The 24415-nt window shown below is 41.7% G+C and overlaps 1 protein-coding gene across 2 annotated transcripts in view; it reads left to right on the top strand.

Moving 5' to 3' along the window:
* The window catches only part of prmt3 (protein arginine methyltransferase 3), a 291866-nt gene that overhangs the window by 155695 nt on the left and 111756 nt on the right, over positions 1-24415 (top strand). For both annotated transcript variants that reach the window (XM_068046506.1, XM_068046505.1), the window contains exons 12-13: positions 13876-14063; positions 19797-19883. In XM_068046506.1, the coding sequence (XP_067902607.1) occupies positions 13876-14063; positions 19797-19883 (275 nt within the window). The remainder of the gene's footprint in view (positions 1-13875; positions 14064-19796; positions 19884-24415) is intronic.

Genomic DNA, 24415 nt, shown 5'->3' with positions numbered 1-24415 from the left:
AGTGCCCACCATCGACGTCCGGAAAGCTCATCCACGTCCTTCGGGAGGTGAAGCATCATTTGGCAGACTTAGAGGTGATTACATTTGCTAAGGGTTTTTTTTTTGCAGTGGTTTAAATAAAGGCATGCAGCATTGCCGACAGTGCGCTGCAGATGCTCTCCGAGCCATCTCCCGCGGGCGCTTTGAAGTTGCGGCCGGGGGGGCCGTTCGTGGATGTTTTGGGTGTTCGGGGCACCTTTTCACAGGACTTCTCTCGGGTCCCGCAGCTCCTTCTTCACCTCAATGGACTTACCGCATGCCGTGGCTGCAGACACTCTGGACTGTGAAGACAGCAGGATCGGAGATTAAAGTATCGGCAGCTGTTCTCGTCAGTTTCATCCGGATCAATTTCATTGAGAAAACAAAGAGCAGGTGTGGCTGGGGGAGGGCAGTGGGCCCAGGTAACATACACTAAACTAACTGTTAACTTTTAGATAGGGCTAAAATGAACTGATTTAAAGAGCCAGGGGAATTTAAACAGTTTAAGAGGGCAGATTGGGGGAGAAAACGTTAGGGATGGGAGCAGATGGCCATGGATAGAGTTGAACAGCAAGGGAGCTTCCTAGGGAGCTTCCAGCCCAGGAGCCATCTTGAAACAGATAATAAAGGTCACATAATAATGCACAAAATGAAGGTTTATGGCATTAAATGACGTGCGATAGTATTGAGGGTTTTTCTCCCCCTTCCATTTAAGACAGAGATGAGGAGAAATGTTTTTCTCTGAGGGTCATGAGTCTGTGGAACGCTCTTCCCCGGAGAGCGGTGGAGGCAGGGTCATTGAATGTTTTAAGGCAGAGGTAGACAGATTCTTGACAAACAAGGGAGTCAAAGGGTATTGGGGGTTGGCAGTAAAGTGGAGTTTAGTTCACAAACAGATCAGCCATGACCTCCTGGAATGGCGGAGCAGTCTCGAGGGGTCAGATGGCCAACTCCTGCTTCTAGTTCACATATATGTATGTATGAAACTGGTTCATCTGTTCACTCTTCAATATAACTGTGTATGGTCTAGATGTTAACAGGCGTATATTGTGAGGGAATTGAAGTGGCAGTAGAACAGATTTAGCACATTGGGCACAGCAAGGAGCATCAGGAGCTCGAGGCATAGTGAGGGAAGGAGAGGCAAATGATAATCAGTTAATAACACTGTTATATTTCTCAATTAATTATTTAAATCTTGGTTTCAAATGTTGCCTCTTGGGCATCTATATCACAGCTTCTAAATGCTGGTCCTCAGATTTGCTTCTTACATATAATAGCTTTAAGGTTAATTTGCTTAAAGAGAGAAATTCTCTGCCCTTAAGCCAAGTAGAAAGAAAAGCAAATAATTTGGATTCCTACCTCTTCAATCAGCAGAGCTGAATTCCAAATGTCAGTCATGTTCGGAACGGTGGGAAGGCGAGTGTAAGGAATATCCCTTCCTCTTACCCACCAACCCCCCCCCCCCCCTCCCCACCCCATCCCCTGGAATTTGCATATGGTTTCAATGGAACTTTATCCTAATCAAAACGTGTTGTTTTCTTCCCTGGGTCAGAACTTGTTTTTGGAATACAGTGATGAGCCCAGATCGATCTCGCCTCCCGGTGATCTTTTAGTATTAACCCAATTATAACTTATGCCAGTGATATTGGATATGAATAACAAATGGGTTTTAAAACTTAGAACCATAGAAAAATTACAGCACAGAAGGAGGCCATTCAGCCCATCATGTCTGCACCGGCTGAAAAAACTAACCGTCCAATCTAATCCCATCTTCCAGCACCTGGTCCATAGCCTTGCAGGTTACAGCACCTCAAGTGCAGGTCCAGGTACCTTTTAAATGAGTTGAGGGTTTCTGCCTCCACCACCATTCCAGGCAGTGAATTTCAGACACATCTTCTGGGTGAAAAGGTTTTTCCTCATGTCTCCTCTAATCCTTCTACCAATCACTTTAAATCTATTCCCCCTTGTAATTGACCTCTCCGCTAGGGGAAACAGGTCCTTCCTGTCTACTCTATCTAGGCCCCTCATAATTTTGTACAATTCAATGAAGTCACCCATCAGCCTCCTCTGTTTTAAGGAAAACAACCCTAGCCAATCCAATCTTTCCTCGTAGCTGCGATCTTCAAGCCCTGGCAACATTCTTGTAAATCTCCTCTGTACTCTCATCAGAGCAATTATGTCCTTCCTGTAATGTGGTAACCAGAACTGTACGCAATACTCCAGCTGTGGCCTAACCAGCGTTTTATACAGTTCCAGCATTATATCCCTGCTTTTGTATTCTATACCTCGGCCAATAAAGGAAAGCATTCCATATGCCTTCTTCACCACTCTATCTACCTGTCCTGCCATCTTCAGGGACCTGTGGACATGCACTCCAAGGTTTCTCACTTCTTCTACCCCTCTCAATATCCTCCCATTTGTTGTGTATTCCCTCGCTTTGTTTGCCCTCTCCAAATGCATTACCTCACACATCTCTGGATTGAATTCGACTTGCCACTTTTCCACCCACTTAACCAAACCATTGATATCATTCTGGAGTCTACAGCTATCCTCTTCACTATCAATTACACGGCCAATTTTTGTGTCTTCTGCAAATTTCCCAATCGTGCCTCCCGCATTTAAGTCCAAATCATGAATATATACTACAAACAGCAAGGGTCCCAACACTGAGCCCTGTGGAACGCCACTGGAAACCGCTTTCCATTCGCAAAAAAATCTGTCGACTACTATCCTTTGCTTCCTGTCACTGAGCCAATTCTGGATCCAACCTGCCACGTTCCCCTGTATCCCATGGGCTTTCATTTTACTGACCAATCTGCCATGTGGGACCTTGTCAAATACCTTACTAAAATCCATGTTGACAACATCCACTGCACTACCCTCATCAATCCTTCTTGTTACTTCCTCAAAAAACTCAATCAAGTTAGTAAGACATGACCTTCCCTTAACAAATCCATGCTGACTATCCCTGATTAATCCGCGCCTTTCTAAGTGGCAGTTTATCCTGTCCCTCAGAATTGATTTCTAATAATTTACCTACCACCGAGGTCAGACTGACTGGCCTATAATTATTTGGCCTATCCCTCACTCCCTTTTTAAACAATGGTATAACTTTCACAGACCTCCAATCCTCTGGCACCTCGCCCATGTCCAGTGAGGATTTGAAGATGATCCTCAGCGTATCCGCTATTTCCTCTCTGACTTTCTTCAACAACCTGGGATGCAATCCGTCTGGCCCTGGCGATTTATCCACTTTCAAGGATGTCAGACCTTCTAGTACATCCTCTCTCATTATGCTTATTGTATCTAATATTTCACACTCCTCTTTTACTACAATGTCTGCATCATCCCTCTCCTTTGTGAAGACAGAGACAAAGTACTCATTAAGAACCCTGCCCACATCTTTTGCATCCACACGTAAGTTCCCTTGTACATCTCTGATAGGCCCTACCCTTTCCTTAGTTATCCTCTTGCTCTTAATGTACTGATGAAACATCTGGGTTTCCCTTGATTTTACCTGCCAATAATTTTTCATGTCGTCTCTTTGCTTTTCTAACTTCCTTTTTTACTTCACCCCTGTACTTTCTATACTCCTCTAGACTTTCGAAAGTATTAAGTTTTTTGTGATCGTCATAAGCTTTCTTTTTCTGCTTCAAAATAACTGTCAGCTTCCAGATAACCAGGGGGCTCTAGATTTGGCAGTACCACCCTTTATCTTTGTGGGGACATGCCGACACTGTGCCTGTAGAATCTTGTTTTTGAATGCTTCCCACAGGTTTGCCACTGATTTTCCTTCAAGTAGCTGTATCCAGTCTTCTTTCACCAGACCACCTCTCAGTTTTGTAAAATTTGCCTTCCCCCAATTTAGAATTTTTACTCCTGTTTTATCTTTGTCCTTTTCCATGATTATGCTAAAACTAACTGTATTATGGTCGCTATTTCCAAAATGGTCACCCATTGTTATTTCATCCACTTGCCTAGCTTCATTTCCTAAGACTAAATCCAAAATTGCACCCCCTCTTGTTGAACTTATGTGCTGGCTAAAAGGTTCTCTTGAATGCAATTCAAGAATTTTGTGCCCTCTGTGCCCTTCGCACTGTTTGTATCCCAGTTGATATTAGTTGAAATCCCCAACTATTATTGCCCTATAGTTTTTGCACACAGAAATTTGCCTACATACTTGTTCTTCTATCTCCTTCTCACTATTTGGTGGTCTATAATACACTCCTGATAGTTTGGCTGCCCCTTTTTTATTTCTGATCTCCACCCATATGGCCTCATTTGATGATTCATTTAGTATATCATCCCTCCTCACAGTTGTTATTGATTCCTTAACCAATAATGCTACACCCCCTCCTTTTTTATCCTCCTCTCTATCCTGCCTGAAACCACTATATCCAGGGATTTTGATCTGCATTTTTGCCCCTCTATAAGCCAACGTAGGGTAAAGATCTTTGGAAGATTTGCAAAAGGGTGCATTCTTTTAAAGCCTACTTGTTATAATCCAAGCTTCTCTCCCGTGATGCTTTACTTATTCTCATCACGAATGTCTACTTCCATTGGTAAACTCGTGCGTCCTAATAACAGAAAACCTTATATGTTAAGGATGTGCTACGCCAGGCCACAGGGTGTACAACCTTCCATTATTCTGCTGAGGTTTGCACTGAAAATTGCATACTGCCAACGATTCCTTCTGATCTTTTTATGAAGTAGTAAAGCATCATGCCAACAGCCTATGTAGCTCAGGCTAAAATGACAAACTAAGTTTATTACAATAAAGAAATATACACTGAAGTAAGTTAAATCAGAATATAGTACTTAACTTTCACTAGAACTTCTTCAAGTATCATTAAAAGTTCTGAAGTCTTAATAATTATTTTCAGTAATAGTTGAGTTGATTGCAGAATGCAAAGGTTGTGTGGGAAATTAATTAATCCTATAAACCCAGCCTCCCCTCCCCCACCCACCCATCCATGGAGCAGCAAAACTGGAAAACTGAAGAGCATGGGGTAACAGACTGTTCATATGTTTCCCATCATTGATATCCAAGTTAGCACAATGACCAAACAAGGTAACAAATGAAAATATCTTCAACAAAGAATACCTAGCCAAACAAAATTCAACTTAATTAATTTCAGAAAGTGGGAGTTTTATGTGTGCGAAGCAGACAGACTATTCTATGTTTATTTCAGTTGCTTGTTTACATTATAATAAATGGAAGTAGCCAGAAGTATGTTGGCAGTGCAAATGTTCCTCAGTCAGAAGGGCTGGATCTTCCTTTTGGGGTAGGACCCTGACATCGGGATCAACTATCAGTCTTGACTCTGCATTGCATTGGCATCAGGTACCAGCTGCAACTTTTGGTGAGCTGGCCAATTAGTTGCCAGAGCGCTTGCTCACCATCTTACCCAGTAGTAACACATCGGCGGCCCCACCGTCCGAGGTGGCAGCTGTCGATACCTGCAGGCAACCCCTCCACTAGATGGCCAGCAGCCAGAACCGTGGCCTGACAATGGGTAGGGGTCCCTAGCAGGATGAAGTGCTGCCTCCCCACCTCCCAACCATCTCCAGCTGGCTGCAGTGTGGGGCCTGCCTACCGAATGGAGAAGGGCATAAAGAGGCCCCTTAATTACCTCAGTTGGCCACCTGTGGCTTTCAGGCGGGTAGACATTCTGCCCCTGACCTGGCCTGCCTGAAAATGGCTCAAGTTCGTGATGTTGCCAGCATGAAATTCCAGGCCCACCCACCTCTGGTCTCACCTCCATCGGTCTCTGAAAATACTGCCCAAAGTTGACAACAAAATGTTGTTACGCCAATGTGTTTTGTTGAATGATAATTTCCTTTAATCCACTGGCTGGTGATCTAAATTTATATATATTTTTTTTTAAAAAGGCAAGTTGCCAGCAAAGTCATCCTTTCAGCTTAAGGTGATCACCTAATTTGCAACACTGTATCCTGTACTGCAATGCTTGTGAGGAGAGAGACAAAATGTTTGTGTTTCCCAGCAAGAACCAAGACCCAGGAAGTTTAAAGGAACTACCTGTTCTCTCAGCAAGCAGAGAAATACTGCTGACAGCTTTGTTTGAATGACTGAGTGACTGTCATGTGACAAGCCCCTCCCCATCTTTGGTTTTAAGCTGGTGTTTTCTCTGCAGCAAAGGAGAAGTTTTTGGATTCTGACATTTCCAGACAGTAAGTGGGGGCCCCTCTCTCCCTTGGTCCATTCCAGCTTGAAAGCTTTCAAATCCTGCCTGTTGACTGACCATCTTTGCATACTCCAGCTACAATCAGAAACCCCATTGGAAGAAATCCTCCAAAGCGCTGTCTCCAAAGAGACCAAGTGAACCAGTCATCTACCTCTTCAAACTAAAAGCCTCAGGATCACCAAATTCAGCTAGAAGCCAGCCGAATCACCAAAGCCCACAGACTGTATACCCTTTTCTTATGGACTCTAACTCAACCATTCTATCTTTCCCTACTCTGTAACCTATTTGTATGTGTGAGTGAAAGTTGGTGCATTGTTTATTACTTTATTAGTTTGGTTTAGGTACGGTAAAGTTAACCTCTTCTTTTGTTAACTCAAGAAAATCTGTCCGACTGGTTCTTGTTATGATCATAGCAAGTAAGTAATCAAACACCTACTGAATTGGCCAGTACGTTCACTTTAAGAAAGAATTAAACCTGTTGTGGTCAAACAAGGAGAGGGAAAAGAGGGTAGCCCTTCGACACCTCCTCACTTGACCACAACAGAAATTTGGGGCTCACGTCTGGGATCAAACCCAAAGACAAACGGGAAATTGGAAGCGGGAAACCAAATTGATCCCTTGCAATAATTTAAAAACTTCAGTGCAGGTTTACTTGTGGTTTACAGTGCTAGAGTACTAAAATGTCCACATTCGAGGCCAGTATCATCCGAGAACAGAGAGAAGTAACTTGAAGCAAGTTAAAAGCCCTATCTCTTGAAGAGTTGAGGAATGTAGCTGGGCAATTAGAGATTACTATCCGTCCAGAGGCTTGGAAGCCTGAAATCCTAAAACTTGTGGTGAACCATTTTAAAATAGACACTGAAGAACCAGAGATAGGCATAGAATCGGAAACAGACAAAGTAACATTAGCTAAGTGTTGTGAACCGGTAGTTAGTTAGTTGAATTTTTTAAAACAAATTTCTCTGTTATCCACCCACCTGTCCGTAAACAGATTAGTGATTAATTTTTTCCCTCCCTTAAACCCTGACTACTAAATGAGCACAACAACAACACAGTTAAAATTAAAACAGAGAAGGAGGATTTATTAACGCACATTCTTACACCTGGAAAGGGGAGTTAACTTCTCAATGCACGCTTACAAACATACAAGGAAAGGTTAAAGGCATAAAAAGGCAAGGACATTTACTAAATAGAAAATTACCTTAACCACAAGCTGACAAGAATTTCTGTACCCTCTCCAAAGCCTCCACGTCCTTCTGGTAGTGTGGCGACCAGAATTGCACGCAATATTCTAAGTGTGGCCTAACTAAAGTTCTGTACAGCTGCAGCATGATTTGCCAATTTTTATACTCTATGCCCCGACCGATGAAGGCAAGCATGCCGTATGCCGCCTTGACTACCTTATCCACCTGCGTTGCCACTTTCAGTGACCTGTGGACCTGTACGCCCAGATCTCTCTGCCTGTCAATACTCCTAAGGGTTCTGCCATTTACTGTATACGTCCCACCTGCATTAGACCTTCCAAAATGCATTACCTCACATTTGTCTGGATTAAACTCCATTTGCCATTTCTCCGCCCAAGTCTCCAACCGATCTATATCCTGCTGTATCCTCTGACAATCCTCATCACTGTCCGCAACTCCACCAACCTTTGTGTCGTCCGCAAACTTACTAATCAGACCAGCTACATTTTCCTCCAAATCATTTATATATACTACAAACAGAAAAGGTCCCAGCACTGATCCCTGCGGAACACCACTGGTCACATCCCTCCATTCAGAAAAGCACCCTTCCACTGCTACCCTCTGTCTTCTATGACTGAGCCAGTTCTGTATCCATCTTGCCAGCTCCCCTCTGATCCCGTGTGACTTCACCTTTTGCACCAGTCTGCCATGAGGGACCTTGTCAAAGGCTTTACTAAAGTCCATGTAGACAACGTCCACTGCCCTTCCCTCATCAATCATCTTCGTCACTTCCTCAAAAAACTCAATCAAATTACTGAGACACGACCTCCCCTTCACAAAACCATGCTGCCTCTTGCTAATAAGTCCATTTGTTTCCAAATGGGAGTAAATCCTGTCCCGAAGAATCCTCTCTAATAATTTCCCTACCACTGACGTAAGGCTCACCGGCCTATAATTTCCTGGATTATCCTTGCTACCCTTCTTAAACAAAGGAACAACATTGGCTATTCTCCAGTCCTCTGGGACCTCACCTGTTGCCAATGAGGATGCAAAGATTTCTGTCAAGACCCCAGCAATTTCTTCCCTTGCCTCTCTCAGTATTCTGGGGTAGCGCTGGGGACTTATCTACCTTAATGCTTTGCAAGACACCCAACACCTGCTCCTTTTTGATAATGAGATGACTGAGACTATCTGCACTCGCTTCCCTAGGCTCATCATCCACAAAGTCCTTCTCCTTGGTGAATACTGATGCAAAGTACTCATTTAGTACCTCACCCATTTCCTCTGGCTCCACACATAGATTCCTTTCTCTGTCCTTGAGTGAGCCAACCCTTTCCCTAGTTACCCTCTTGCTCTTTATATACGTATAAAAAGCCTTGGGATTTTCCTTAATCCTGTTTGCCAATGACTTTTCATAACCCCTTTTAGCCCTCCTGACTCCTTGCTTAAGTTCCTTCCTACTGTCTTTATATTCCTCAAGGGCTTCGTCTGTTCCTAGCCTTCCAGCCCTTACGAATGCTTCCTTTTTCTTTTTGACGAGGTTCACAATATCCCGCGTTATCCAAGGTTCCCGAAACTTGCCAAACTTATCCTTCTTCCTCACAGGAACATGCTGGTCCTGGATTCTGATCAACTGACATTTGAAAGACTCCCACATATCAGAGGTTGATTTACCCTCAACCCGCTGCCCCCAATCTAAATTCTTCAGTTCCTGCCTAATATTGTTATAATTAGCCTTCCCCCAATTTAGCACCTTCACCGAGGACTACTCTTATCCTTATCCACAAGTACCTTAAAACTTATGGAATTATGGTCACTGTTCCCGAAATGCTCCCCTACTGAAACTTCGACCACCTGGCCGGGCTCATTCCCCAATACCAGGTCCAGTACGGCCCCATCCCTAGTTGGACTATCTACGTATTGCTTCAAGAGCAGAGAGAGTTTCAGGAAAGGGAGAAAGAGAGAGAATTCCTGAACAGAGAAAGAAAGTGCTTTCCAGAAAAGGGAGAAAGAGCTTTCCAGAAGGAGAAGGAGGAAAGTGAGTTAAGGCTGCTCGAACTAACTAGGGAAAGACTCAATACAACCTGTGAAGGCAATGCTAGTTAGGGAGTTACCCCTAGCTCAGGACCAGGTGCTGAGCTCTTAAAGTTCTCCCAGTTGATACCAAAGTTCAGTTATGGGAATGTGGAAGCATTTTTCGTCTATTTTGAAAAGCTTACAAAACAGTTGAAGTGGCCAGTAAACAGCTGGACACTTATTGCAAAGCAAACTAACAGGAAAAGCTCATGTGGTTTATTGACTGTTGCCTGATGAGAGTTCATCAGATCATGAGGTGACTAAAATGCTATCCTGAGTGCATATGAGCTAGTACCAGAGGCATACTGCCAAAAATTCTGAACTGTCCGAAAGTAGCCAGAGCAAACGCATCGAGTTCAAACGGGTTAAGCAAATCACATTTGATGGGTGGATACAGGCACCTAAGGTAGAGTCCACCTATGAAAACCTTAGTGAGGTGATCCTCCCAGAGGAGTTCAAAAATTTGCTTCCCCTTTCCATAAGAAACCACGTGGAGGAACAGAAGATTCCAAGAGCCAGGCAGGCAGCAATCCTGGCTGATAATTATACACTTTTCACAAGCCCTTGCCCCAAGGAAAACCCTTCCCTAGTCACCTCCAAAACCTGAAAAGGATAGAAGGTGGGAGAGTGATAGGAGGATGAACAGCCATGAGCGTGAAGGGACAGCTGGAAACAAACGGGGCTCTCCACGGGCCAAAAAGGAAAGTGCTGAGAGGTCTGTATGTTTCCATTGTAACAAGGCAGGTCACCTTCGAGATGACTGCTGAAAGTTACGGAGAAAACCAATAGGTTTAGTCAAGGTACACCAGACCAGTGTAGGAAAAGGGGCCCTGACGGAAAGCATAGTGGACTAGGCTGTGACTTTAACTGCGGCAGTAAAGCCCAGTAAACCAACCGCGGAGAGTGCGGGAAAACTTAACAAAATCCATGAGAGTTACCAGGATTTTGTATCTAGAGGAAAAGTGACCCCATACCCCTCACGTGAGACGAGTAAGCCCATAGGTATACTTAGGAATACAGGGGCCACCTAGTCCCTTCTGCTGGGAAAAGGCATGACCTTTTTCCCCAGCGAGTGCATTGAATGCTAGAGTTCTAGTAAACGGTATTGGAGGAAAGTATATGCCCATACCTTTATACCAGGAGCACCTGGAGTGGGATCTTGTTTCAGGTCCGGTAACCATAGGGATTGTGCCTAGTTTACCTGTGAATGGTAAAGACCTGCTGCTTGGTAATGATCTGGCAGGGCTGAAGGTTGTAGCTTTCCCAGTGGTTTTAGAGACACCGAAAGAGGTCAGGGAGATAGAGCAGTTACAGGAAAAGGTCCCTGGCATTTTTCCTGACTCTGTGATGACCCAATCCGTGGCCAAACATGCTCTGTCAGAGGAGGCTGAACTGGCACTGCATACAGATGACCCTACTGTCTGGTTATCTGAAATCTTCTTTGGGAAGTTGGAGGACCCAGAGGATGGGTTAAACAGGTCTTCCTTGGTCGACACTCAGCAAGCTGACCCAGGGTTAAAAAAGTTAGCACAGACTGTCCAAACTGAAGCTGAGGGAACTCCAGAATCCTACTATTTGAAGAAAAAGGTGTTGATGAGGAAGTGGAGATCTCCCCACAGACCTGCAGACGAAGAGTGGACAGTGGTTCACCAGGTAGTGGTGCCACCGAGGTACCGTAGGGAAATATTGAGAATAGTCCACGAGATTCCAATGGCTGGACATATCAGTATCAGAAAAGCCCAAGCATGCACAAGACAGCATTTTCACTGGCCCCAACTCCACAAGGATGTGGTGGAGTTCTCTAAGACTTGCCACATGTGCCAGGTTGTGGGGAGCCCCAACCTACAATGAAACCTGCACCTTTAATTCCCATACCGGCTTTTGGGAAACCATTCAGCAGAGTCCTGGTAGATTGTGTGGAACCAGTGCCGAAAACAAAAGGGGGCTACCCGTATTTTCTCACCATATGGATGTGACTACTCAATTTCCAGAGGCTATCCCTCTAAGAACTATCTCTGCCAAAATAGTGGTGGAGGGGCTAACCCAATTCTTCACCCGACATGGGCTGCCTACTGAGATCCAGTTGGATCAGGGCACAAATCTTTTGTCCAGTATTTTTCGCAAGGTCATGGGTAATCTGGGCATAACCCAACTAAAGTCCTCAGCCGACCACCCACAGTCAGAAGGGGCTTTGGAACGGTAATGCAATGTTCAGGGCATACTTCTATGAGTACCCTCATGACTGGGACAAAGGGCTGGGATTTCTTCTGTTTGTTAACAGTGACTCACCCAATGAGTCCACTGGCTTTAGTCCCTTTCAATTAGTTTATGGACACGAGGAGAGAGGTGCTGTAAAACTAATCAAGGAGAGGTTTTTGGGACCCATGGACGAATCCTCCCTGTTAGACTATATCTCCAAGTTCTGAGTATGGCTCAGGAGAGTCTGTGCGGTGGCTCAGGAACACCTGAAAACCTCTTGGACGACTATGAAAAGGCAGGCGGATAAACATGCCAAGCCCAGAACATTTCAGTCCAGAGACTATGTGTTAATGCTATTACCAATACAGGGAGAACCATTGAAAGCCCGGTTCAGTGGCCTGTATAGAGTAGTAAAGAGAATTAGCAAGGTGAATTATATAATTGACACCCCAAATCGTAGGAATATCAATATGTTAAAACTGAATGTTAAAGCTACTGAACTGGCCAGTGCATTCACTTTAGGAAAGAATTAAACCTGTTGTGGGTCAAACAAGGAGAGGGAAAAGGGGGAAGCCTTTGACTCCTCCTCACTGACCGTAACAATGTCCAGTGAATGCAATCTTTCATAGCTATATTTGCAGGCTTAGTTATCACATTTTTTGCAAGCATTGTGCATTACTGGATGTCACATTGTTGAGGAAGGATGTTACTGTGATTTCCAAGGTTGGTTGCTCTGCAGTGTTGATGTGTGAGCTGGAAGCATGTTGCTACATGACTATTCCGTACAATAAAGCAGATTTGTCTTTAAAGGAAAACAGCTATATTCAGTCTGCAACCCCAGTTTGTCAGAATACAATTTGATTGGAGATTGAAGAGGAAATCAGTTCGGTGTGTATGAATTCTGCCAGTCAGATACATTCGTCAAGGTTGGCTAATCAGCAAGCCAGCTTGCCTTGAAAGCTTAGTTATGACAGGACGCTGCATCAGTTTTATTTCCTCAGGCAATTTTTTATTGGTGGAAAAAAACAGTTGTGAGATGGTGCTGGGTTAGTGTTAGGTAGCTGCTGATCTCAGCATGTTTCATATGGAAGATACATTAAAAATCACATTTGCTGTGATCATTAGTTAGCTTGGTTGTACTATGCTGAGGTCTTTGGTTAATATTAAAGGGTTCTTTTTTTCACTCACTTAAAATGTATCCTCATTCCAATATCAAAACTAGACCTTAACAATTTTAAAAATGGGCGATAATTCCTCTAAATGTCCTCCCTTACAAATACAGCCAAGATCCATCAATGCGCAGTAAATGAGAGTTTTTTTTTTAAGAAGTCACAAAAACCGTACACTTTAGGCTGTGGTCATCACAGATAAAACAACACATGTTGTGTAACCTAGAACACTAACTCTCAACATTCTGTGCTTTGCAAGCCATTCCGAAAGTACAGAGTACATCCCATTTTACCAATCGACCACGTGAGCTGCTGTGAAAGACGAGGTGGCTTTGGGCAGTGAGTCGAGAAGGACGCAGCTGTCATTGCTGTGAATCTTTGTAAGCAGCTAAGAGAGCTCTTGCTCCCTGTCCAATCAGCGCTTTGTTAATTTTGCCCATGTGCAGTAATAATTATTCAATTACTGTGCTAATGAGAAAAGAATGAAGTGACAAATATGTTGTGTTGGGAAGTTTAAAGGTCATTGAAGCGGAAGCAGTAGGGTGATGTATATTGTCTTTCCCCACTTTTGAAGCCTGGACATAACCATTTACAAATATAGATTCAAAGCGTGATTTTTTTTTTAAACCCTAAACCCATTCACTGCATAAATACGGAGCAATCTAGGTTTCCTTTTGAATCTCCCTCCCACTCTGCTCATGAAAACCTGCCTAAGGTAGGCAGAGGAAATGCTGTAATAAGCTTTTAGAGAGCTGATCGCAAACACAAGCGTGTATTTAGCCTTGAGAAAAATTCCAGCTACAATGGTATTACCTTTTTTTAATATATATGTATTTAGTAGTTTGCTCATTTTGTTCTATATGATCAATGACATTTTTCCTTTCAGGGCATAAGATGTTTGTCACTAACTTCATTCAGTTTGAACCTCAATAAATTTGAATGCAAATTTGCAAGAGTCCAAATCTAATGATCTGGTATCTTTCCCTCTGCAGCCAAGTTAATGCACTTAATGCTTTCTTTCAGTGTACCCTGATACCTGCACCATTAGCCTAATAGCAGTGGGAGACAGGAAGAAACATGACGAGCGAGTAGCTTTCTGGGAGGATGTATATGGCTTTAAGATGTCCTGCATGAAGAAGGCAGTGATCCCAGAAGCTGCAGTGGAAGTGCTAAACCCAGAAACCGTCATTTCAGATCCCTGCGTCATCAAGGTACGTACTGCCAGCCAACCAGGAATTTTCATCAAATAAAATGGCGAAGATGCTGACAACGCAATTGTGCATTTTCGTACAAATCAGAAATAAATGCAGATATTCCGGATAATGAAAATGTGGCACCTTCAGGGTAAAAGCTGAAATGGTTAACCTTGATTAAGCAGGTACCTGCTGTAGTTCTGTGTTGGAACATAAACTGCCAGTCGCATCAAACTCTGCTGAGCCCCAGAGTTCTTGCTTTGTGCATTGCGTGATGATCTGTCATCTTTCAGTGTGTGTCGGAGAATAACATGTAACAGAAATTCTTTCCTATAAACAGGTTTTCGGACAAATATTAATGAAGCGTAAAAATGGCAATTGATTCATGCTTACTGCAACATTATACTATGTTGGAGCCAACTGAGATTTCAGAATAATGATGTTTGGGAAATATTGCAGTGCTATGTTTAAAAAAAAACATCAGAATAGCTACATGATAGTGTAAAGATCTTAATTCATTTTCCATTTTTCACTCATTAATAAACCGCTACTTTAAAGAGAAAAACATTGGTATGATTTCTATGTCAGAGGATCAGGCAACTATTTTAATTAAGACATTATCCGATTCCCTTTTGAAAGTTACTACTGAATCTGATTTCAACACCCTTTCAGGTTGTGCATTCCAGATCATCATAACTCATTGCATAAAAAAAATCCTCCTCCTCTCCCCCGGTTCTGTTGCCAATTACCTTAACTCTGTGTTCTCTGGTTATTGACTCTCCTGCCAGTGGAAACAGTTTCTCCCTATCTGGTCTGTCAAAAGCCTTCATAATTTTGAATACGTCTGTTAAACCTCTTTCATTTTGTTTTTTTTTTCTTTGTCTGATGGAAGCACTGTGCCTCTGGTTTCTGCCTATTGCCTCTACCCCACCAGGTTAAGACTGGGAGTGCTCCTCGTGTGTGGCATTGCAATGGAACCCTACATCTTATAATTCTATAGTACAGCATTAAAACTCACCAGTGTGACTCTGTAGCAGAGTGCTATAACTGTTCAAAAAAAAAATCTATTGCACAAGGTTGTGACTTGTGCAAACTGATGTATGACTAACAAATGGTCTGTCAGTAATTTGCTAGTCAATCACTTGCTGTAAGAGTAGAGGGGGTTAATGTTACGTTGCGCTGGACTGTGATAAATGCTTAATAAACAAGGATTAATCTCAGCAGAAATTCATTCTACTCCATCAAGGAGGCGAAACATAATCCTTTTAGAAATGCTATTATCTTTTTTTAATTTCAACATGTTTCCTTGAATGAAACTTAAAAATACAATCCAAAAGTCAATAAAGTCCAGCACAAAATGCTGCTACTTAAGCTTAAATCTGCAATGGATAAGAAATTGTCTGAAAGATGGGAAGCGATGAATACTTGTTCATGGATTGATATTTGGGTGAGAGGGGAAGTGTTGAGTGGAAATGCCCCGAGGTTTGGTGTTGAGATTCTGACGATTTCTAATTTATATTCATGATTTGGATTCAGCAGCTGCAAATCAACTGATCAGATTCGCAGCTGGAGGCGGGGCAACAAACTGAAGCTGCCAGGGACCCACAAAATGAGCTAAATAAAATATATAAGGAAGCAAACACTTGTATCAATATAGTGCCTTTAACCTTCTCAAGATATTCTACAGAGCTTTACAGCCAATGGATTACTTTTGAGGTGCAGCAAATATAGCAGACGATCTGCACTCAGCAAGGTCCCACAAACAGCAAATGAATGTATAATCTGTTTTTGGTGATGTTAGTTGAAGAAGAAATGTTGGCAGGACACCAGCCTCTTCACAAGATACAGTTAGGCCCACGTAAATAAGGACTGTAGCCAAATTAGTATGTGTTAGATCTTCATATCTGTCTTTGCTCCAATATGAATTGACCTCAAGTGGAACGGAGTTTTTTTTTACTCGTTCTTGGGATGTGGGCGTCGCTGGCAAGGCCAAATTTACTGCTTATCCCTAGTTGCCCTTGTGCAGGTGGTGGTGAGCCACCTCCTTGAATTGTCACAGTCCATGTGGTGTAAGTACACATACAGCGCTGTGGACAAGGGAGTTTCAGAATTAAAACCCATCAACAGTGAAGGAATGGTGATATGTTTCCAAGTCAGGAAGGTTTGTGACTTGTGAGAGGAACTTGGATGTGGTGGTGTTCCCATGCGTCTGCTGCCCTTGTCCTTCTAGGTGGTGGAGGTCATGGGTTTGAAAGGTGCTGTCATTGTATGTGATTTTCATGCGTATGTATGCATGCGTTTTGGAGAGGAGAAAAGGGTTTAATTTTCATAAATGCGGAAATCACTTAGTTTTTAGGTGCAGTGAGTAGACATTTATTGATTAATATCTGGATCTGAGGCTTGATCAGCCTATTAAGAAAGCCAGATTGAAATTAAGTAAATATTGCTAAAAACAGCATGGAGGTAAAAAAAAATGGGCAGTGGGTTCCTGGTAGTTTATTACAGATTCTATTTCACACTCTGCAGCACATGAACATTTTACAGACAGTGGTTTTATAATGAATGAAACGTCAGCCAGTGACATTAAGGCTAGGTACTTCCACATGTTTACTTGCCCGAAGGTACATTTTCCTCGTTTGTATTCATTACAAGTACGTACTGCTTAAGGTGTCAGAAAATAAAGGTGTATGTATTGTTAGCTTTCATTTATTCAATCTAATGCTTTTTACCATATCATAGAAGCTCCCTATTGATGTTTAAGCAGCTGAATGATACAGAGCTTGGGGTGTAGAACTCTTATTTATCACTGTTGTGAAAAGCGGTCAGCCACACAGAATGCCTTTAGGGAATGTTTCACAGTTCTATGAAATCCAATTTCATTAGGTTAAACATCAAATGGAGGCAATTAAGGAAAAGAACCTGTAATTCTCATTTAATATGTAAATAAAATAAATTCAAAGTAAGATTAGTTGTCCTTGTGTTTGGGAACTGTGTGATGATGAAGCTGGTTCACAATATGCCTTAAATTGTGTTCCTTTAGTCTTTAACCATGAGGCAGCTCTAATGAGATTAAGAATATAGAATCATGCAGCACAGATGGAGGCCGTTCAGCGCATGATGCCTAAACTGGCTCTTTGAAAGAACCATCCAATTAGTCCCACTCCCCTGCTCGTTCTCCAAAGCCGTGAAAAATTTCCTTTGCAAGTATGTGTTCAATTCTCTTTTAAAAATTACTTTCAAGTGGTGTATTCCAGGTCATGACATTAAACAAAAACTCTCATCTTTACCACCTCTGGTGCTTTTGCCAATTATTTTAAATCAGTGCCTACTAGATACAACCTTCCTTTCAGTGAAAACTGTTTTTCCCTATCTACTTGGATCAAAACCCTTTATCATTTACTCTACTAAATCTCCCTGTCAGGCTGTCTATTCTGAGAAGAACAATCCCAGCTTTTCTAGTCTCCACAAAAAAGAAGTCCCTCATCCCTGGTAGCATTCTAGAAAATCTCTTCTTTACCTTCTCCAAGATTTTGACATCCTTTCTATAGTGTGCTGCCAGAATTGGGCAGAATACTCCAGCTGAGGCCAGACCTACACTTTATAAAGGATTAGCAAAGCTTTCTTGTTCTTGTGCTATAGCCCTCTATTTATAAAGCCAAGGATCCCATATGCTTTTTTTTTAACATGTTTATCAACTTATCTTGCCAACTTCAAAGATTTGTTTTGTGTGCATATACCCCCAGGTGTGTCTCTTCTGCACCCTCTATAAAGTTGTACCATTTAATTTATTTTGCATCACCTCATTCTTCTGTGTGGATGACTGCTTTTCACAACAGCGATAAATAAGAGTTGTGCACCAATCTCTGCATCATTCAGCTGCTGAAATATCATTCTAATAGTTTTGCAGTTTGTACTTGATCCACTGGTAGTGTTCATGATGTCTTTGCTTTATGGTCACCAGACGCAGCCTTGCATGTTACCACACGAGTTTAAAGTTATTCACCTACAGCATCAATCATCAGAGTTTACTGACTTTAGGACCAGGATACCAAATAAATTATTGAGTGATGTTGGCTTGTGTAACTCACAAGTCAGAAGTTTGGTTCATTTTGCAGTTAAGTGTCACAGAATGTTTCTGATTTGTTTTATATGGAGAGTTTTCTGATGGAAATGCCTTAAATATACACACACATTTTTATTTATAATGTGTATATGTAATTAACTTCCAGCACATGCACAAAGTAAGTTTTGGATGTAAAAGGCCAGAAGCATGTAAACTTAATGGGAAAGCATTTCTGCAACATTGTATTCCATGTGGGTAGAGTAGAGCATCTCTGAGATACCACCTGCTAAACAAGGGCAATTCCCATGTGGAAGAGCCCTGACTCCAGTTAGCTCAAAAGCAAAATACTGCAGATGCTGGAAATCTGAAATAAAAACAGTAAATGCTTGAAATACACAGCAGGTCAGGCAGTGGCTCTGGAGAGAGGAACAGCATTACTGTTTCAGGTCAATGACCAGGGCGTGGTGGAGGGAACAGTCCCTTCACAATGCTGGGAGGGGAGGGGAAGATGTGTTTGGTGGTGGCACCACACTGGAAGAAATTGCAGAGGGTGATCCTTTAAATGTAGAGGCTGGTGGGGTGGAAGGTGAGGACAAGGGTTCTGCGTAGGAAGGGAAGGGTTGACAGCAGAAGTGCGGACACATTCGATGTCCTTGTCAACCACGGGTCAAAGAAAAAGGAGGACAGGTATGGAGGACATTGATCTTGATTTATATGCTTGAGTGGATGTTTTGTTTGGGAAATGACATATTGTAATTTAGGGACTTGATGGAAGAAAATTGTTTGTAACTGAAAAGAACTAATGACTACTGAGGTTCTGCTACCAGAGCTTCTCAAATGAAGTTCACTACTCCTTATGATCCCTGCTGTCAATGAAGACTTTAATTATATTGTTCAAAAATAGCATCATGTTTTCGGCCAGTTCAGGCAAAGCATCCAAAATCAAGGGGTTGCTTTTTTTCTTATTTACAGTTATTGTGTCTATTGCATATCACATTTTATTATGTTCAGCTTTCTTTGGGAGTATGGGATCCTTTTGTACAATTGAGAAAGGAAGATTCATAGTACGGTGTTAATTTACCTCAAAAATGCCTTAAAGGAGAGCAAGTGATTATGATTCCTTATTAACAATCTGTGCTGACTATGCGACATATGTTAAAAAGTTGCTTTATTTGAATTAAAAGATCTTTCTGTATGAATTTGTTTTATATGATATCCATTACTGCTGCTGTTCTGAAATAGGTATTTTGCATCTATCAATACTGTGTCTAATAGTAAAACAGCAGTGCATCAATTAAATATAATCCAGTGCCTGAAATATAAAATATTAAAAAATTACTTCCGAGTTGAGTTACTTGATGAACATCAAAATGATGTTAGAAAATTACTGGGTTATTAAGAGTGAGTTGCTAAGTGCCTCGCAGTTGGAGTCAGTATTTAATATTGAATAAAATTGACTTGCACTAAGCAAATAAGTCATTAGGAATTGGGCGGGACAGTTTGAAATGCTATTTATGCAGTTTCTGGGAGATATATCGTTACTTCCAGAGGAACGGAATTTGAAATTATGTGGTGTGAAAAAATGGGGTATGTGATATCCTGTTTGTTGCAGCCCGATGGGGTTCATTTGTTCTGTTGTCCTGGCATGTTGATGAATTTTTCTCTGCAAACTTCTCCTTGTTTTCCAGACGATAGACTGCAACACTGTAGGAATTTCAGATCTCGATTTCAATTCTGAATTCTCGTTGAAGATAACAGAGGATCACGAATGTGTGGTGAGTTGGTTTACATCAACTGAAGACCAAATTAGTTAAAAAAAAAACAGTGAATCAGTTCGATAATAGTTGAGCAATGAAGTGGCGTATTTTTAAAAAAAAGCTATTTGCAGTGTTCATTGGGCAGTTGTAATTCTTTACCAGACAAGGATGTCAGTTAGTTAATTCCACTGCAGTAGCATGCAAACAAGTAGGAGGTATAATTATGAGTCGGTTAATAATATTTCTTCCCATTATTTGACATTTTGTAGTTCTTTTCACTATTTACTTATAGTTTATTGCAATTAACTTCTCAACAGCAGTTAGAGCATGGCAATTGATGAAGTGCTATTCATGTATACTACACTTATTAATATGCATGTTACAGATTACTTACATTTTGATTGTCATTGAGTCTGGCATTAAGACTTAAGTGAGAGAGTTAGTAATCCTCAGTTTGTGGTTCCCTCCCTCCTTGACCCCAAAAAGAAATCCACCTGAACTTATATTTGGAATATTTATTGCTCAGTACTAAAATTACAGAATGCATGGCTCGTGCACATTCATGATCTTTCTCCTGAAGTCAATGCAAATTGTAACAAAATTATATTCTATCAATTGATGTACAACAAAAATTTGCATTTCTATAGCAACTTTAATGTAGTAAAATATCCCAAGACAGTTCACAGAAACATTATCAAACAAAATTTGACACTGAGCCACATGAGATATTTGGACAGTTGACCAAAAGCTTGACCAAAAGGATAGGTTTGAAGGAGCAACTTAAAGGAGAGGAGGGAGAAGTTTAGTGAGGCCAAGGCAGCTAAAGGCATGGCCGCCAATGGTGGTGCGATTAACATTGGGGATGTACAAGAGGCCGGAATTGGAGGAGCACAGGTACCCCCAAGGGTTGTAAGGAGGTTACAGACATAGGGAGAAATGAGACCATGGAGGGATTTGAATTTGCCAGATGGAAGCCAACGTACGTCAGTGAACACCATGCTAATGGGTAAATGGGACTTGGTGCAAGTAAGCAGAGCTTTGGATAACCTTAAGTTTATGAAGGTTGGAAGATGGCAGCTGTGCGTTCACCTGTCTAAGCCCTGAACTCTGGAATTCTCTCCCCCTATGTCTTTCTTCCCCCCTTTAAAAGCTACCCCTTTGTTCAAGCTTTTGGACATCTGTCTTAAGTTCCTGTATTACAATAATGACTATTCTTCAAAAGTACATCATTGGTTGCAAAATGCTTATGAGTGTCTTGATGTGTGAAAAGTGCTAAACAAGTGCAAGTTCTTTCTTTAATGTCTTATGTGCCTCGGGGTGAAATTTTGTTTGATCATGCTCCTGTATGAGATAATAAAATGCAAATCTGAGGCCATTCTCTTTTGGACCAGCCCTAGAAAATCTTAGGACCTAGTTTCATCGATGCTCAAAACTGTGGTAAGCAGCTAGATAGTATTATCAATGCCATCATACATACAAGTATATTCTGATGTGCAGGAAGCACTCACATCATGTAAGATGTTATAATCAAAGGAAACCTACTGAGATCTGATAGTAAGAAGTGCCACTTCAAATCTACTCGGTAGTGATGTGGTAGAGGGTACGTCCTGCAGTGTTTCAGAATTGGCTGATGACACCTGAGTACGTGGCCAAATGTCACATTGGAGAGAGGTTGATAACCTCCAAAGAGATCTGAATCTATTTAAGTGAATGAGATACATTTAATAGAGGAAGGATTTAATGCAGATAAACATTAAGTTTATAGACATGGGATTGTGAACAGTGTAACTGATGAAAGTTGTTCAATACAGTGCAGTGGAAGGTTGTTCAGCCCATTGTGCCTGTGCCAGCTCTTTTGTAGAGCTATCCAATCAATCTCACTCCCCTGTTCTTCCCTCACAGCCCTGTGGGGGCATGAGCTGAAATAATGTAGTTAATACTGCTGCATGATCAAGTACTGAAAATAGATTACAGTTCTGCCTATGTCACCTGATGAAGATGCATCTGGCTAGGTCTGCAGTGCGCTACTAAACAGTCTACTGCTAAAGTCATCCACATATCATGCAAGTCAACCTCAGGATTTTTTATTAATGTAAAGTTTCCAGTTAACTTTGAAACATTTTAATGAATGATTAAAAGGTTGTTCATATTCTGATAAGCATCTCAAGAGCATTCAATAATCAGTTGGAACAAATGATAGTGACTTGTATAATTAATGAGTGAGACCACGTATTGGAATTTTGAGGCCAGTATTACATTGGTGCCCACTCTGCGGTTATTGTACAAGCTGCAAGCCAGGCTCATTAAGCCCCCGATTTTCACTTTAAAAGTTCACCCCAGAAAATGGCTGGAGCACGTGAGTAATATTCCACTTGCATAGTACTATTTGCAACGGGCACTGAAAGGAAGACCACCTTTCAATTGAAAAGCAAAAATTGGCCAGGTACACCTCTTGGTGCTGGTGCTCCTCGATTATGACTGATGCTCTTTGAGGTTTGAGGTATCACCCTCTCTGATACTGAGGAAATGTCCTGCACAGAGGCAACCCTTCACTGCCTGTTGGCGTTTGATAATGCAGGTCAATTACCTTAAAGGGAAAAGGATTTTGAAGAGACACGATGGGCCACATGACCTACTGTGTGCCATAAAACTTCTGAGAGACTTGGTCAGGGTTTTAAATGTTGAAAGTAATGGAGAATGTAGATGCAGGTAAGGCAATTAACATCCATTGTGAGCACAGTACTAGAGGATACGAGATGAAGCTAGCAAGACTCAACAATAGAAAATAATTCTTTTCATCCCAGAGATGTGGATGCTTGGACAAAAGCAAAATACTGCGGTTGCTGGAAATCTGAAATAAACACAGAAAATACTGGTAACATCAACAGGTCAGCCAGCATCTGTAGAGAGTTGACGTTTCAGGTCAATGTCAGCCAAGATCCCCCCCAAGCCATATACCATCCTGACTTGGAACTATATCGCCATTCCTTCACTGTCACTGGATCAAAATCCAGGAACACTTCCTAACAGCACTTTTGGTGTACTTACACTCCAAGGACTTCAGCGGTTCAAGAAGGCAGCTCACCACCACCTTCTCAAGGGCAATTAGGGATGGGCAATAAATGCTGGCCCAGCCAGCGATGCCCACATTCCCTGAACAAATAAAAAAAAAATACAAAAAAAACTTTCAGAACTAAAAGGTCATAGAGGTGAACAGTTTTAAAGTAATTTGATGTGTAGACGAGATTCCAAACTCGGCAGTCAAAACTGTATTGATCAATATCTTTAAAAAGGGGGCCAACTGATTGGATCACCTCTATTCATACTTACCTTTAAAACCAATGTTGTATGGCTCGTGAAAGTTCCTAAATTTCTACCAACAACAAAAAATAATGGAAGGCGTCACTTTAGATATTCTGGATTACTTTTGATTTACCTTTAGTGGGGCTGAAGGGCTGGGAGACACTCCACAGTATCTTTCCTCTTGAAGTTAAAAGCTTTGGGTTGAGTTCATGAGAAATTGGATTTTGAATGGTTTGAGGAAAGAAAGAATTCGGTGAGCAACACAACCTTTTCTTGACCCATGTTTTCCAATCTTCCTAATTTTAATGGGAGAAATGAATCCAGGGAAGCAATAATTCCAATTTGTTTGTCAGAACTGTAAAAAGTTAGAGATGTGACAGGTTTTAAGCAAGCACAAAGGCAGGGGGTGGGCGAAAGAATAAAAGGGAAGGTCTATGATCAGGTGGAAGGCAGGAGTGATTAAATGACAAAAGAGATGATGGGCAAAACAAAAGGAGATGGTAATGGGACAAGTGAAGGAACATACGATGGGTCCAGAGGAAGTGTTAATGGAAAAGCAGAATCATCACCAACAGGAGCCTTCCAAAAAGAATGGGGACAGAATTTATGATCTGAAATTGTTGAACTCAGCGATGAGTCCAGAAGGCTGTAAAGTGCCTAGCCAAAAAATGAGGCCATGTTCCTTGAACTTGCCCTGAGCTTCATTGGAACAGTGTAGGAGGCCGAGGACAGAGAGGTTAGAGGGGGAGTGGGGTGGAGTTCGGGGTGATACTTGCAGACTGAAAGGAAGTGTTCCACAGAGCAGTCCCCAATCTGCGCTTAGTCTCCCTGTTGTAAAGGATACCACATTGTGAGCAGCAAATACAGTATACTAAATTGAAAGTAATGTTATGATCCTGTTAGGGATCGTTAACATTTAAATAAAGAAGGTTGAATTCCCAGTTATTACTGAAATATGCCACAGGATTTCACGTTTTAAATAAGAAATTTACAAGAATTAAACAAAGTGAAACACTACTAACTTAGCATTACAATTTGGAAACACTTATATTTTAAATGCAAAATCTTACATGAAGATGAATACTTTAAACACCCTTGTTTGACTGTTACTTCCACCTCAAACATTTCCCTATTACGTTACAGGATCTTGGTGGTTTGTTCACTTCTCCTGGGACCAATCCAAAGTGGAATTCACTTTGATTTCCTTAATTTCTCAGCTGTCTTCTGAGGTTTGAGATTTCCTGGGA

The sequence above is a fragment of the Heterodontus francisci genome, chromosome 14 (genome assembly GCF_036365525.1).
Source record: "Heterodontus francisci isolate sHetFra1 chromosome 14, sHetFra1.hap1, whole genome shotgun sequence".
NCBI classification, from domain to species: domain Eukaryota; kingdom Metazoa; phylum Chordata; class Chondrichthyes; order Heterodontiformes; family Heterodontidae; genus Heterodontus; species Heterodontus francisci.
Note: the sequence above shows the minus strand (reverse complement) of the source record. Positions and strands in the feature narration are given on the sequence as shown.